This window comes from Antedon mediterranea, chromosome 9 (assembly GCF_964355755.1).
Source record: "Antedon mediterranea chromosome 9, ecAntMedi1.1, whole genome shotgun sequence".
NCBI classification, from domain to species: Eukaryota; Metazoa; Echinodermata; class Crinoidea; order Comatulida; family Antedonidae; genus Antedon; species Antedon mediterranea.
The window spans coordinates 7,839,376-7,855,179 of record NC_092678.1 but is presented as its reverse complement, the minus strand read 5'-3'; the positions used below and the strand labels follow the sequence as shown (position 1 = coordinate 7,855,179).

Here is a 15,804-nt window from a genome sequence, read left to right as displayed (position 1 = left end):
AAACTAGATATTTTTTGGGAACCACTATGCTATAGTAACCTAGAAATTGGGTACCACTATGCTATAGTAACCTAGAGATTGGGTACCACTATGCTCTAACTTGAATATTTATTAGGTACTGTATCACTATGCTATAGTAAATATAGATGTAGACTGGATATTACTGCGCTACAGTAACCAGGATTAATGTTTGTGATTTGCATTTGAGTAAAGTGTTTTAAACCTTCAAAAAGCTGTTGTGAATTTCACAGTGTGATAAAAACATTGACGTAATAAGTGCCTAAAAATAAACTGAATAATCCAGGCATGGTGTTTTTCAATAGCCAGGTACATTTAATCAAGTGTAAAATTTAGTAAAGTAAAACAAAAATTCGTAAATAGATATTTTTCCATAACAAAAATTAGATAAAAATAAATGAATCAAATCCCACAAAGAATTCCAAAAACCTTAATTTAGGTTTAGTAATTTACCTCCGCCAAGGAGGTATATGTAATCGATCTCGTGTGTTTGTTTGTCTTTCTGTTTGTTTGTTTGTTAGCAGGATTACTCAAAAAGTCTTAAGGTCTTTACAAAAATGAATGTACAGAAAGATATGTGGTCAAGGACCATGTTCCATTAAATTTTGGGACCATTTCGGACCACAGTCCCAATTCTGGACCACTTTTTAGTATACTTTTCAGACCTGCTAGTGTTAAAAGATAGGACAAAATTTTTCAAAAGCCGGCGAGCAGTCTTAAAGTAACAAGTAAACTCTAATTGCATTTTCTCGAAAACTACTTGTCCAAAAAACTTCATTTTTGTACAAGAGGCAAGAGTTATAATTTCTGATTTGTAATTTTAAAACATAATTTTATTTAATGTGCACGTTTTTTGATGCGAGTAGTTTAAAAAAAAAACTATTTCTTTTCAAATTCACTCGTTGGATTTTCGCGTTGCTGTTCTATTGTTAGTCAACTGAAGCTATTGTTAATTGTTGAAAGGCTTGTTACATAACCATTAGGCCAAAAAAAAAATGTATTGTGTTGGCCACGCCCGACCGACCCTAAAGTGACAAAAATGAAGGTCGGCAATCGTGAAACCAAATAGTGAAAATATATTGTCTTATTCGCCAAATTTCACCTCCGCCGTGTAAAAAAGAAGTTTGCAACCAACAGTGACTCAAACATGTGATAACCGGAATACGCGATTATCAATTTTGGGGGGAACGAAGTTGTAACTAAATAAACGCTTTGATTACACAGTGGTTGAGACACGTTTTTAATAGTTATCACATTTTTTAACACCCTCATAATTAATGGACTCTACCAATGTTGATCTGCAAAGAACAACAGATCGTAAATCGCACGAGGTTGTTGATGCGGTGTTTTTTGGTTTTACTGTACAGAGTACTACGATGATTACGAACTTGTTAAATGAGTCGCCAAGCAAGTAGGCCTTTGCATTTAATAAAAATTTACCTAAAGATTGTCGTAAGCTCTTTTGTTCAAACTTGTTATTTATATAGCGATAGTCCACCCGTTCCAGCATGCACGTTAGGCCTCTAGCCTAGGCCTCCTAGAGGCCTAATCCTCGCGATCGATTGATGTCTCTCCTGGTGGGGAATTTCCCCGCGATAATAAATCGGCGAAATATGGCTCATAAAGGCCTACATTTTAATGTTATATCTTTAATGCAAGTGTAATTACGTATGGATAAAACAATATGAAACTCAATATTTTTCATCTGGAATAATGTTAACTCGCGTAATGTAGCATATAACACTGAAATAGTTTATTTCGATCTTGATTGTTTTTGGCTTTAAAAATGGCTAGGGCTAGGCCTAGAGGCCTACTGTAGTCCATGCCTAGAAAAGCATACGTTTATTTAATAAACCTTTTTTAAACTTTTGTTGAAACATTATTTATAGCTAGCGTGAGCATAGGGTGCTATGAAAAGTGTTTTTAAAAGTAAAGTCTTTTTTTTTTATCATTTGTGTAAATTATTTATTTTTTTGCCGACAACACATTTTTTGGTCTAAAAAAAAAAAAAAAAAAAAAAAAAAAACCTACCGACCTACCCATTTTTGGGATTTACCCAAAACGTGGACAACACATTTTTTATTTTTTTTTGGCCTTACACCAAACTCGCATACCCATGCTTGTATTTAAATTAGCCTAAATCAGAAACAGCATTAAGACCACCACTATATTTACGTGTAGGTAGATAGTAGCCTATTGTTAGTACCTACTACGATGTACAGTATTGTTATTATAATTATCTACTCATCGATCGTAGGGTGGTTCGTAGGGTTAATAAACACCATTGTCATCACATCACTATATTAAAATTGCCGCCGCCTTAAAATCCTATCTAGGCTAGGAGATGACAAATTTTGTAGCCGTCCTCTGCACTGGTTAGCCAAATTTATCCGGATGTACGCAGACGAGACGTGGGCCGCATTGACATCAGAGTCAAGTCTAGTTTTGGCAACCACCACTAATGACATGTTGGTGGGAACCCTGATAAACTTCTTGCGGCAGCCTAATTTTTACTGAAAACAAAACTAGTTTCTTATTTGGAAATCATTCATGGTTGATTGTTTTTGCATGAGCATGTAAACCTTAACTTTAACGAATGACGTCAATATTCTACTCAATTGCATAACAGCAGCGTTTAGCAGTTACGTTAATGTACATTTTTTGTTTCCCGCGGATTGTTTACGTGCGGCAGAATTACAGCTAAAAACCACTTCACATAAAAAGGTTATTAAATTTGGTTTTGACAATCGAGACTGGAATCAATTGTGGCCTTTAAAACAGTATTAAAGATCGGTTATTTTTTTGAAAGGACCTGTTTCTGTAGACGGGAAAATACCGAATCACTAGAAAATGAGTTAATTAATTTTGCCTTACATTTTGTAGAAGTTTTCCGCACCAGGTGAGACACACACAGTTGGTACTTTGCTTGCACATCTTTGATGGAACTTGTAGCTACAGGTCAAACACTTGAATCCATGGAATAGTAACTTTTGACATGCATCACAAAATGCAAGTGTGTAAAAAGTCTTCCTAACCTGTTGGTTAAAAATTAAAACAGATGTTTATTAAGTGAATATAACAGCGCATATTGATGTCATAGTAGTACTCTGTGTTTAAACATCTAAATTGATGATGATGATGATGCTAGTATGCTTAGGCACGATACTCTCATTGCCTTGTCCTTTGGATGAAACATAAAGCTGTTGGTTCTGTGTAAATAGACATTGCCTATGTGAACAATAAACAACTTGATGCACTTTTCATAAAAAGAGTAGAGGAAACGTCTTTTAATACTGATCATATATTAGTCCTGTATACTGTGCTCTGTCTTATACTGAATAGGTCATCAAGAATAAATCTATCTACTGTTTGCCATCATTTATAAAACGCGGACATTGCCAAAAAAGAGCGAAATGTCAAATCTTCATTATTTTTAATCCAACGAGAAAAAAATTCGTGCCCTTTGACCTTTGAGGTACTGTACAGCATACCACACAAAATCCACATTGTTACACTTGGTTCCTTCGTTGCCTTTAATATTTTTATAGTTTATGGACAAAATTCTATGTATTTCAAATATTATTTAACACCATAAATGTTATCATTGTTCAATTACTTACGTAATTATGTGATATGCTTCTAGTTGCTGGAAACTGCTCAAGTTTCTCGACAAAAAGCTACAAGAAAACAAATTCTTCATGGTAATTAAATTGAATTTGGTTTTTTTCTCTTTTTTTTCAAAAAGCAAGTTCTATGTCATTGTACAACAACAAAGTAATATTATAAACATTTTATGTATGGGAAGAAAAAAACATTGCACCCTTAAAAAACATTGTGCAATGCGCAAAAACAATATAATAATAATATTGAATCAAGAGTTTAAAATGAACAATTTAACATTAACAATTATTTTCAGTTTTAAAAAATAGCCACCAATTAAATCTTTAAAAAAAGACTAGATTGAAAAAAATATCAATAAATTTTAGTGAATTATTATATAATTTCCCATTGCAAAATGTGGTTAGAGGAGGGAATGCGAGGCTCTGGTCTTTCGTGTCCCATTGTTACCTCTCTACACATTTACGCACACCAAGTTCTTTTGTTAGGCTACACCCTTTGGTGTAATAGTTCCAAGGTGTGCAATCAGCTAGATAAATACAACTGCTGAGTTAGCAGGAATCAACGCAACAAAAAGTGCCTGGATGTTAGAGCAGGGGATATAAAATCTATCATGATGATGTTGTTTAATATAGCTATTGTCTTTACAGACTATCATTTTGTATGGTAAAATACAGTTATCATGATACAGTATTTTGGCGATACAATCATAATTATTAATTCCATAATTTGTTTAATTTCTCCTAATTAAATTGTTAACACTAGTGAAAGTGAAATACTCGCGATGTTTCCGTAGTGATTCATCAATGCTGCAAATTCAAATGTCATCTAAAAGTAGGCAAAACAAATTGAAGTTGAATAAACTCAGCAGACAGGCTAAAAAGGAATGTAAGGCTCTGTTTAGACATAAGGCATTCAAAAAGAAAGGCTCTGTTTAGACATAAGGCATTCAAAAAGAAAGGCTCTGTTTACACATAAGGCATTCAAAAAGAAAGGCTAGTCTGTTTAGACAGATTATGAAATTCAAAGAAGTCAATATAACTGATCATGGTCCTTATATTATAATACCATTAAATAATAATAATGTATGTTGAATTTCATTGGCTGGGGTAAAAATCACTGATCGTGGTCATGCCTATTCATTGGCTGACAAAAACTGATGCATCAAGGGATAGCATTTTTAAACCATATGACTGAGTGAGACTGAGACCGTTTGGCATATAGTGTGCTGGCAGATCCAATACATGTTCATCACAATGCCTGTGTCCTTAGGAATGACAATTTGGCTCTCTACACCCAGGTGTACAAATGGGTATCTGATTAGGTCACAGCACCAAATGTGCTTATTTTATTATTACTGGCTACAACATTAGTTATTTTTCTATACGTGTTTGATAAAAATAACCAGAGTAATATGGGGAAAGCGTCATTTGAATATCTTATATAAACCCTATATAAACGAATACATTATAGTTATTATTAACCTGGCCTCCGCTGTATGTTTATTTGTGATTGGTCAAATTACTAACTTACAGTGGACTTGTGCAGTACTTTCTTGCATTGCGTCCAAGTGGTTAGCTTAAAGATGCGAGTCTGAAGATAAACCAAGAACACTGTACATATGTTCCCCGGTGTGTAAACTCTGGACTTTCTATATTACACTATGCCTACTGTAGCTAGTTATATTGCTATTCAGTGACATCTTATATTTTTATTTATTTTTTTATTTTTGTTTTAATTGTATTGTATTCATTTAGTATCTACTGTCTGTTGTTACATAATTAATTTGTATTATTACAAGGCCAAATTTAGATAAGCGAAAGCTTTTTATTTGGTCTTTTTGTCAAATATATTGAGCAATGTCATTATTATTATTTTATTGCAAATTATGTAACTGCATACTATACAGTTTCACTCATTTTTTCGGACAAAACTAAGTTTTGACCAGGCTTGCCTGGTTTCTACAACATTGACAAGTTATGATCTTATATTGTACAGGTGTTAAGGCAGATTAAGAAAATTAACTCTATACTCTCTCCTTTCAACATTGCTAATGTTTATAAAGGTTGTATGAAGAAAAGGAACAAAAAGGAACAGTACTATAATAATAGTTAACATTCTAAAGACATTTTACAATAGCAGTCAGTCAGCCAGAAACAGATCAGCTATTGTTTAGGTAATTCTATTGGTTGATTAAGCTCTAATTTCAAGGTCGGATGCTAGCAAGGCAGCTGGCAGAATGACAAGGAAAGAAGAAATAGCGAGAATAGGAGAGAAAGAAAAACGCGAGTGCAAAAATTGAATTTGCAATTAAAATATACAGTGTAAAAAAAATAGTAGTAGAAATAACAAGTAGGAATCTGATCTGTATCAAAATAGCACAGAGATCTAATAATATAGACAGATTGAACCTGGTTTGAACTGACCTGGTAAAACTAGATCTAGATATTTTTCCAAGGTCAGCCCAAAGCTTAAATGCAATGCACTTTGCAATTTAATTCAGTGTCAAAGTACAGACCTCGTCAATGCACAATAATATTGTTGGGAGAATCGCAAGAATATGTGCTGTTATAGTGAATTCAATCTTTGTTTTTGTTTTTTTGATACAGTTAACATAATCTATCAACAAAACTGTTTTTTTTTTTATTGCATGTCATTTCATAATTACTATTTTAAATTGAATAAGCTTAATTTCAAATTTATTGTATAATTTAATTGAAAAATGCATACATTACAATGTTAAACATAAAGGCTGCACATCGTATTAATGTGATTACACTCTACTAATTGCATTAAATTGAGCATTATGCATGGAAATTAATGATAAGCTATGTACGGTAATAATACGTTTTTATAAAAATAATGATTAAAGTCTGCATAGTACTGTAGTTAATTATTATTAACCTTAGGTCAAACACATTTTCTATTGGATAATTGGGATAAATGCTTGTGTTAACATAGTTTTTTAAGCATCCAAATTTAACCAGAAAACCACAACACCTTTGTTGAATCTAGTCGTTTTTGCGCGACAATAGTATGATTTGCATATAAAAATTTGTTTTGTTTCTGAAAGGTCCCGCATCAACTCCGGCCTACGAAGCCTCACTAAATCCAGATGGATAGCCATTCAAAACTTGTTGTGGAATGATTAAAATATCCAAAACGTTTAAAGTAAGATAGTTGATGATTGATGAAAGAAAGAAAATACACTTGCGCAATCCTCAGTATTCGCGGTGGTTTTTTCAAAATATCTTAAAAAGTGTGTATCAGTAGACACCCACTTAATTTACTATCATCTGTGCATTAGAAATGTTAAGCTTTAGACATAGAGTTGGTAAGAGATATAAATATCATAAGCGATAGTATGACTGAGCTATTAAAAAGAATTGTTTTGGCCTTTATTGATGTCAGACAGACGATGTTTTGACATACATGAACTAACACTATCAGAATTTGAACCAATCATATATGGATTTACAGTGGTTGGGATATTTATATCGGAGATGTTCTCAGAAAGTAAGTTTTGTAAAGCACTATTGAACGCTTGATCAACCACAGTCATTCAATTGCGATACTATTGTATTGTTTTTGTTTGCTTTCCGTGCCTCCTTCATTTTATTATTTATCTAAGAAATTGGGTTTATTTTTAATGTATGTATGTGTATGAAGGAAATAAATGAATGAATAATTAATACTAAATAGTCATGTACTGTAATCTTTTTTTATTGAATAAAAACATGGAAACAAATATATTCCCTTATTCAAAGTAATACATGATGTTTAAAATGTCTCTATAAAAACAAATAACGTTTCGACAGAATTGATTAAGGTATTTAAAACCATATAATTAATTAATTTTGTGTATCTTTGTGAGACCTATTTCTGCAGTACTTGCAAATAGAAACAAAACAAGTTTTAAAAAACCCTTTCCCTAGCAATAAAAGTGGGCAAATGTAAATACACAAATGATATGTTACAGTGACCTAACCTACAGTAATGAAATTGTGCAAATTAAATAATTTTCCTTTAGATTCCCAGGGTCCCAGAGGTATAGGTTGACTTAAAACCATTCCTGTTGTCTGTAGGTCAAAGGTCACTGAATCTAACACTCACCTGGCTTTTAGTAATACAGTTTTAAAGGATGTTTTTTAGTGTGAGGCAAAGGGTAATTATGGCTTAATTTTAATTTGGGCTAGTTTCTAGTTTTTACTGCAAAATAGTGCAGGAGACATTTAGGTGTGTCATTAATACCAACATTCACTTCATACATGGGCACCTGTGGCTCAAAACAAATAGTTAGTGTCTGAAGTCAACCACCAATCCGCCGCCCCCTGCCACCCCCACCCTCTTTCTATTTGAAAATCCTGGAACTCAATCAATCAGCAGTTTGCTTTAGAAAGACAAGTCATTGCATAATACAGTACAACCTTTTTAGCCAATACCACATAGTACGAAATGAACTTGGTTTGATATTCCTAAACAACTTCACATGTTCAATTATCATGACAGACCATCATGATTACCAACTCACGATAGCACAATGTGAACAAGACTAATGCGTGGTTCCCACTACAGATGCCACAAAACAACGTAACGCAACATAAGGGATCTGACCAATCATAGGCGATGAATTATTCAAACTGTTGCTTGTCATTGGTCAACTCTCTCGCGTTGCGTTTACTTCCTTCCTTAGCGTCCTAGTGGGAACCAAGCTTAAGGAAGAATACTTACCTCATCTACACCTTGTCCCAAGTACATCATATCAATGTCCCATGCTATTCTAGATTTAGTACCGTCAGGATTAATTTTGAATATAGAACACATTGTACAGTCTAGCTCTCTATTCCGCATGGCTTTGCTCAGGGCATCTTGGAGTAGAATCCCAGGTTTTGCCAGAATCTTTAAAAAATAGTAAAGAATCATATCAAAATTAATCAATGTTTTTCTGCAATAATGATTATTCTCCCTTCTAACTAATCTTAATAAATAATCTATATAATCGCATGGTTGAATACAACATTTAGTTACTGCAGTAGAATAATTTTGAAAGTTCCACACTATCAAAAAGTGTGCCCAAATACAGTTAAGGATATGACATCATCATGCCCAACATAGGCATATCACATGTTTTTGTCACATAAAGTTGTATACAGTAGTGTAGACAGTGCTTAAGGAAATATTATAAGGAATGACAATTTTAGTGCAAATAATTATGACAAATAAAGATCATAGTAAATTTCTATTTGATTTATTATTACTTACTGTAGTACGTTGTTGATCAGGTAAAAACACCCTGATTGGTATGCTCTTCTGGTTGAGCTTGCCCTCTGGGATAGCCTCAGGGGAGAGCTGAGCTTCTGAAGGTTCTCCAAAGACCAATTGTTCATCTAGGCTAGTTTTATCATTCGTCATCTTCTCCATTAACTCTTGCTCTCGATGCTGTAAAGTGTCCAGCTTCTCTGTGAGGTCCTCATACTCCTGCAAAAAGCAGACAATGATTATAGTAGAACATCTAAAAGGACACATTCACAATCTAATAATAGATCAATAGGCCATATTGTTAAAATATATATTATCCCTAGTTCACTTCACAAGTGTCCACTGAATAGGAGTGTCCCCAAAATAGGAGTATCCCTAGAATAGGAATGTGCCCTGAATAAAGAAGTGTGCCCTAAGTATAGGAATGTCTCCTGAGTAGGAGTGTGCCATGAATAGGAGTGTGCCCTGAATGAATAGGAGTGTGCCCTGAATAGGAATGTGCCCTGATTATGAGTATCTCTTGAATAGGAATATCTCCTGAGTAGAAGTATCCCCTAAGTAGGAGTATCCCCTGAGTACTGTAGGACTGTGCCGTGAATAGGAGTGTGCCGTGAATAGGAGTGTGCCGTGAATAGGAGTGTGCCCTGAATAGGAATATTCCCTGAATAGGAATATTCCCTGAATAGGAGTGTCCCCTGAGTAGGAGTGTCCCCTGAGTAGGAGTGTCCCCTGAATAGGAGTGTCCCCTGAATAGGAGTATCCCCTGAATAGTAATATCCCCTGAATAGGAGTATCTCCCCTGAATAGGAGGAGTATCCCCTGAATAGTGAGTATCCCCTGAATAGTAATATCCCCTGAATAGGAGTACCTCCTGAATAGAAGAGTGTGCTATATGGATTCTACCGTATTTTATCATGTTACAAAGGATTTCTCGATGGAGGTTGGCATGGACACCACCTCTTGACACATGGAATCACTTTTTGACACACTAGCTACACCAATACATTACCTCCACATATATTGACGGTGGATGTTGCTCATCTCCAAAATGTGTGATGAGCTGCTCAAGGTTCTCCTTGTACAACATCATTAATTGTTGAACATTTTTTATCTGAAATGATAAGAAAAAACAGATATAAAAAGAATTATGTTCAGACTTACGGCTTGATGGTAGTGTTACAACTTTATGTCTTCACTGTAGGTAATGGAATAACATAGCTTAAAGAATGAACATGAATTAACACATTTTGTATTATAATGCATCAATGATTTTGTAATGCATCAATGATTTTGATGATGGCCAATGAACAATCAGTATTTTTCGAATCAACCAATGAACAGGTTTGACCGCAATTAATGTTCTTTTGACGCTCGTCAATGAACATTAATGGCTGTTAATATGACAAAACATTATACTATTAGCCGATGCAAATGCTGCGATTGAACATCAATTCCAAAGTGAATTTGGAGCCACATTTTGGATCCAATATAGCGGCCTATGACATCTAACTTCCTCACTTTGGCAATTTGTTTGTTTTGCTGTTGCATACATCGATCGAAAAATTACCGCTAGATTTTTTGGGTGGGTAGACTTGTGTTTTCATTCATTTCAGTTACCAAAACAAAACATTAAGAGAATTTAATATCAAATTTGAATTTAAAGGTAATTAAGTATACTCCAAAATAACACATTGTTTATTGGTTAATTTGTTTGAGGTTATCATCGACATAAGTGCATGGGGAGGGTAAACCAACTCGGTATTTCTGACATGCTTGTAAGAACCCTGTTTAGTTCCACAGTACAGCTGGTGGACCTGTCCCATACATAACATAAAGTTCTGCTGTATTTCACACTGTTCTGACCCTGTACAATGTTTGCTATCCGGAATAAAATCATAATAATGTGCATCTGTGTTAAAACTGTGTCTGTAATCTGTGATAAAACTGACTTACACACAGTACTGTAGTATCAAATGTTTACAGTAATTAATAAAAGTAAAGTATAATGTTGACATTAATTCACGAACATTACTGAACTTTGGCTTTTCTATAAGGTTAATGACCTTCCTTTCATGTTGTGTATTTATAAAGATAGTCAATGGTACGAATTGGTAGAAAACCTTAGGGCCTGTTCGTAGGAGCTGAAAATACCAGCTTATTCCCGATTTCCGTTCGCGTGATCCAATTAACTTTTGCCTCAGGCTACAAAAAATTCGAGGTAAAATGTTCACCAAATTTGCAGGTTATTTCAGCGATAATCCAATTATACTCGGCCTTCGAGGATAATAAATCTCCGATAGAGGCAATGTGTCAAATTTTGACAAACGTTCGCTGCCTAGGCCCGTCATTTCTCCTACGAAGCTCTTCCATACACGCTTCGAGAGCGATCGTCAGCTGGTGCTGTCCTTGTTGGTGTAGACCGCTTAGTAGGCCTAGCTGGTCGGGGAGCCGCTGGTCGGTGGTGTTTCCGTCGTGTAACATTGGGCTCAAATTCTTCGTCAATGAGTAAAATAATGGTCGTCAGGAGAAGGCATATTTCGGCAGGATTATCGGCGTTAAGAGGCATAAGGTTTGTCGCAAGGATAAGCAGTGTAAAAGGTAGCAAGTAATTGTTATTGTAAAGAAAGATCGCGAGTAAAAAATATACAACACGAAACTAGCGTGCGAAAATGGGGTCGTAGGTTGTAAAGACAACTGACCTTAAAACGTAATTTCCGGTTTGTGATTCGTCGATTTAAAGCATAAGTGGTTAAATATTTCAAGTACGAACAACGCTCAATTTATAACCCGAGGCATGGGTGAAATTAAGCGCTTATTTTAACCACCGTACGAACACGACCTTAGTATGTTCAAGCCAAATTTCAATAATTCAAAAAACATAGCCTATCATCAGTAAATCCTGAATATTAATTCTACACTTAATAGCATAAGCCACATCTGGCAAAACTATTGTACACCACACCCAAAGTCTAACTGTAGTGGAATACCACACCTACAGTATACATCTGTATGTAGTGGAATACCACACCCAACAGTATACATCTGTCTGTAGTGGAATACCACACCCAACAGTATACATCTGTACAATTTTGTGCTATTACAGTGTATCCATTGTACAATGAGGTATCAAAATGACCGGAATTGTAGTTTAAATTACATATTGATATGGCTGTATGGGCTGTGCTTGTATGTTTGTTCCTATTGCACGCATTCATACGAATGCTGGAGTATCAACATGACCAGTGGTAAGGGTCAGAAGTACTTTCAGAGTTTATTAATTGATACATATTAAATTCATACATTGTTTTAAGTACGAATTTTAAAGCACTGTCTACCCTATCAAACTTTATGTGACAAAAAATGTGCACATGGACATGATGATGTCATATTACTACTACTACTAGGCATATCACTACCATATTTGGGCACATCACACTTTTTTTGTCAAACTAGTTTGATAGTGACAGAGCTTTAAATGCATTGTTTTACATACAGTACTATAGGGCAATTAGTAAAACCTGATTGCTAAAGATCATTTTATTTCAAATTTACAAAAAGATGTTCTTTTGTCCAACCTAATAATACATTCATTATTAGAATGGTTTATATTGGCCATTAGGACAATTCACAAGTCTGACTCTGAGTAAGAATAATCTGAATCAAGGACACTGAAATAATGTATGTTTATTATCTTCTAACACATAAATAAATTCCTGTTATTTGATTGGATAATTTTAGGTCATATATAGCATGCAATAGTACATTCTATTTAATGATCGTGTAATAATACTTTTTAAAATTTTCCCGCGTATGAAAAAAAATATGTGTGAAATCTATACATACTGTAGTAGCATCGTTTAAATTGTTCTGCGAACGGAAGCAGCAACGCGCACGACGTGATCTCTCCTTCACAACAAGATCAGAAAAATGACTCAAATCTACTTTAGATGTTACATTTAAAACAAATAATGCATGTTTTTGCATATATTTTTGCGATGCTACAATAATTTCATTAGAACTGTGAGATATGAAATTCTATTTTTACTCGGGCTTTGCCTCGTGAAAATAGAATTTCATCTTTCACCTCATAACATTATTTGTACCATTGCACTCATAAACAAACATTATTTGTACCATTGCACTCATAAATAAACGAACATTATTTGTATTATACAATTTTATTCACGTCAAATATACAGAGCTTTTTCTTCTTTACAGGATTGCTCTACATAGTTTTGTCGGATTCTCTAAGTCTAGACAACAACAAACAAAATATGCGTAGGTCATTTGGTCAAAGGTCAATGCAAATAGCAAGCTCCTAGTGCTTTGCCCAAGGTTGACAAATTCCTAAACTGTATTTTTGGAATAGTGTTCAGGTTTTTCAATCAATCAATGTTTCAAAATGGATAGCCTTTAGGAGCGGATCCACCCGTAATGGTTTATACTATACTGTAAGTGGTCACCTCCCATAAGCGGCCACAGCCATTTTTTTACTGGTGAATTACCTTCTGTAAGTGGTCACCCGAATTTGATACTTATTGTGCTTTATATAGTTTTATATTGGAACATTCATGTATTTTTTAGATGAGATGAGAAAACTACACAGATTTTGACTGACCATTTTCATACAGTATGATAAAAGCTTTTAGAGTTTGTCTGATAATCATAAATAATACTAAACCACCTAATCATAAACAATAAAATACAATTAGCTGGAGAATTTAGAGGCCTGTTGCGTTAAGAACGCTAAAAAATAGCATGCATAGCCATAATACCATGATTTTGGCCCTCTATCAGCAGAACCTCCTGTCCTGACGGGAGGTTCAAATGTATGTGAAGGTTCAATTGGAACTGGTTTTCCATTCCCCCATAGCACATATTTTGTGATTAAGAAAATGAATGTTAACAGCCCGCCTCCCCACTGACCAGTCAGTTAAAAAAACACTCAAGTACATTTTTGCAATGTCTCGCTTGCCAGGTTAGTGATGTTCTGATGATGTGGTTTGGGAACGGAGGGAGAATCTGCTGAGGGTGGGTTCGATTTTCAGTCATATTTTCTTCTGATTACATGATGAATAAGGTTTATTACATATAGCGTGCGCGTCGCATGGTGGGTAGGGTTTGGGAGCAAACGTCACGACGTGTACTTAATTTGTTGTTTGTACGTACACGCTGTGACGTTTGCTCCCAAACCCTTCCCATCATGCATTGTGCAATGAAGTTCCTCGCAAAATCTAGCTATTTGCAATAAACCTTATGGAAACAGATTATTATATACTTCTACTTCCTACTTTTTTTTCTATTTGTTTGCCATCAATTCTATTCTAACCTAGGCCTAGAGTAAGCCTTTTGCGACAATTTAATATTTAGGCTCAAGTGGATGACATGCAAGCTGCCAAAAGGCTGACTATTTATTATGTTAAGGGTACTGTATGGGAACCTATTTTTAGTTTTGAAATTTCGCGATGACTGTTGTTGTTGGGTCAGTGCTTCTTGCAGAGTGTGTGGTGTTTTGTTTCATTGACATTGTCCATTTTAACGTGTTTGCCTTCATCAATTTAACAGTAATAAAAACAGCTATACAAAGGGTAGAATGTTAAATGAATATTAGAGATCTACCACTACCAATCTAACATTCCCCCCGGGTGAAAGTAGATTTCAAATGTAGGTGTCTGACACACCAGACAAAACGTCCCGACGTTCGTCTGAGCAGTGTTTATGGGCTTGCCGACTTTGAACACAGCAGATAAGACGACCCAGCCAGGGTTAGTCACGGCGGTGAACCAAAGGGAAGCTGAAATCAGTCTTTGGCCTAAATCTACATAAATAACAATTAATGCAATACCTCATCATTTGATACAAGATCATCGTTGTGGCCGTTGTCCAGTGGCATCATATTCTCATTGATTGAAATTTGCGGATGTTGCAACGCCATATTTGTTGAGAGACTAAACATTAGTCATGTGATCAAATACAATTTTATGACATGCGCAGTACGGTCAAAACGTGCTGACTTCAAATCCATAAAGGGCGCACTATGCTTTATTGCATGAATAAAATAATGTAGCTCGTAGTCGCTGGAATGAGCTAGTGAGAAAAAATGTTGTAATTTGAACACTACATTCATCAATGTCATTGTATGGTGTAATACAACGCATTCAAATGCGAAGTGTGTTTACTTATAATAGCTCTTCATTGCTGCAACACTTTTAAGGCGCGGTATGAGTAATAAACGATGAGAAGATGATAGACAAAAATAAAAACCATAGGCCATAATCATACTACAATTATTATTAGTATTATTCTTCTAATCTTATTTTCTGATTAATGTTTTATACATTTTCTTGGATGAATCATTCTTTTTTTTAGATACATTGAGATTTAAAAAAAAAAATTAAATGTCAATTATCTATAACATGATTTATCATAATTTTTTTCATAGGCCTACATTAAGATTTCTTATTTGTTTTATTTATTGTCAATGTATTTATCTTCTGTTTCTAGGTAGAGAGGTATGAAGCTCATGTTTATAAATGAGCATATTTGGTGTAGGCCTATTCCAATTTAATATTGTCTTTTTTTAAACAACGTAAACACCGATGGTGTTTAAACGTATAGTACTGTTACGGTCCCGAAAAAAAAATAATAATGATAATTGAAGTGCTAAACGTGTATCAATTATAGAGGGCGATATAGCTCTTTTATTTGATGTCAGACATCTCCCTCCATATACTGTAATAGTAGGCCTACATGTGCCAATTAAGGCCATTTTAATTGTTTTAATTATAATAATAAAGAAAAAAGACACGAACGTCTGGCTGCTATTTAAAATTATCGTTTCCAATTGTCTTTAAGCTGATTTGTTTTCTGATTTCTTAGATGGGTGGTTGGGCAGATTATGTTATATGA

The 15,804-nt window shown here is 34.6% G+C and overlaps 1 protein-coding gene across 5 annotated transcripts in view; it reads right to left on the bottom strand.

The window, feature by feature from the left end:
- LOC140059402 (serine/threonine-protein kinase B-raf-like) overlaps positions 1-14,839 on the bottom strand; it is a 32,662-nt gene extending 17,823 nt beyond the window's left edge. For all 5 annotated transcript variants that reach the window (XM_072105304.1, XM_072105306.1, XM_072105301.1 and 2 more), the window contains exons 1-6: positions 14,741-14,839; positions 9,905-10,006; positions 8,899-9,114; positions 8,368-8,535; positions 3,639-3,695; positions 2,893-3,053 (exon numbers count right to left, since the gene is read on the bottom strand). In XM_072105304.1, the coding sequence (XP_071961405.1) occupies positions 2,893-3,053; positions 3,639-3,695; positions 8,368-8,535; positions 8,899-9,114; positions 9,905-10,006; positions 14,741-14,830 (794 nt within the window). In that variant the 5' untranslated portion in view covers positions 14,831-14,839. The remainder of the gene's footprint in view (positions 1-2,892; positions 3,054-3,638; positions 3,696-8,367; positions 8,536-8,898; positions 9,115-9,904; positions 10,007-14,740) is intronic.
- Positions 14,840-15,804: the final 965 nt, after the last annotated feature.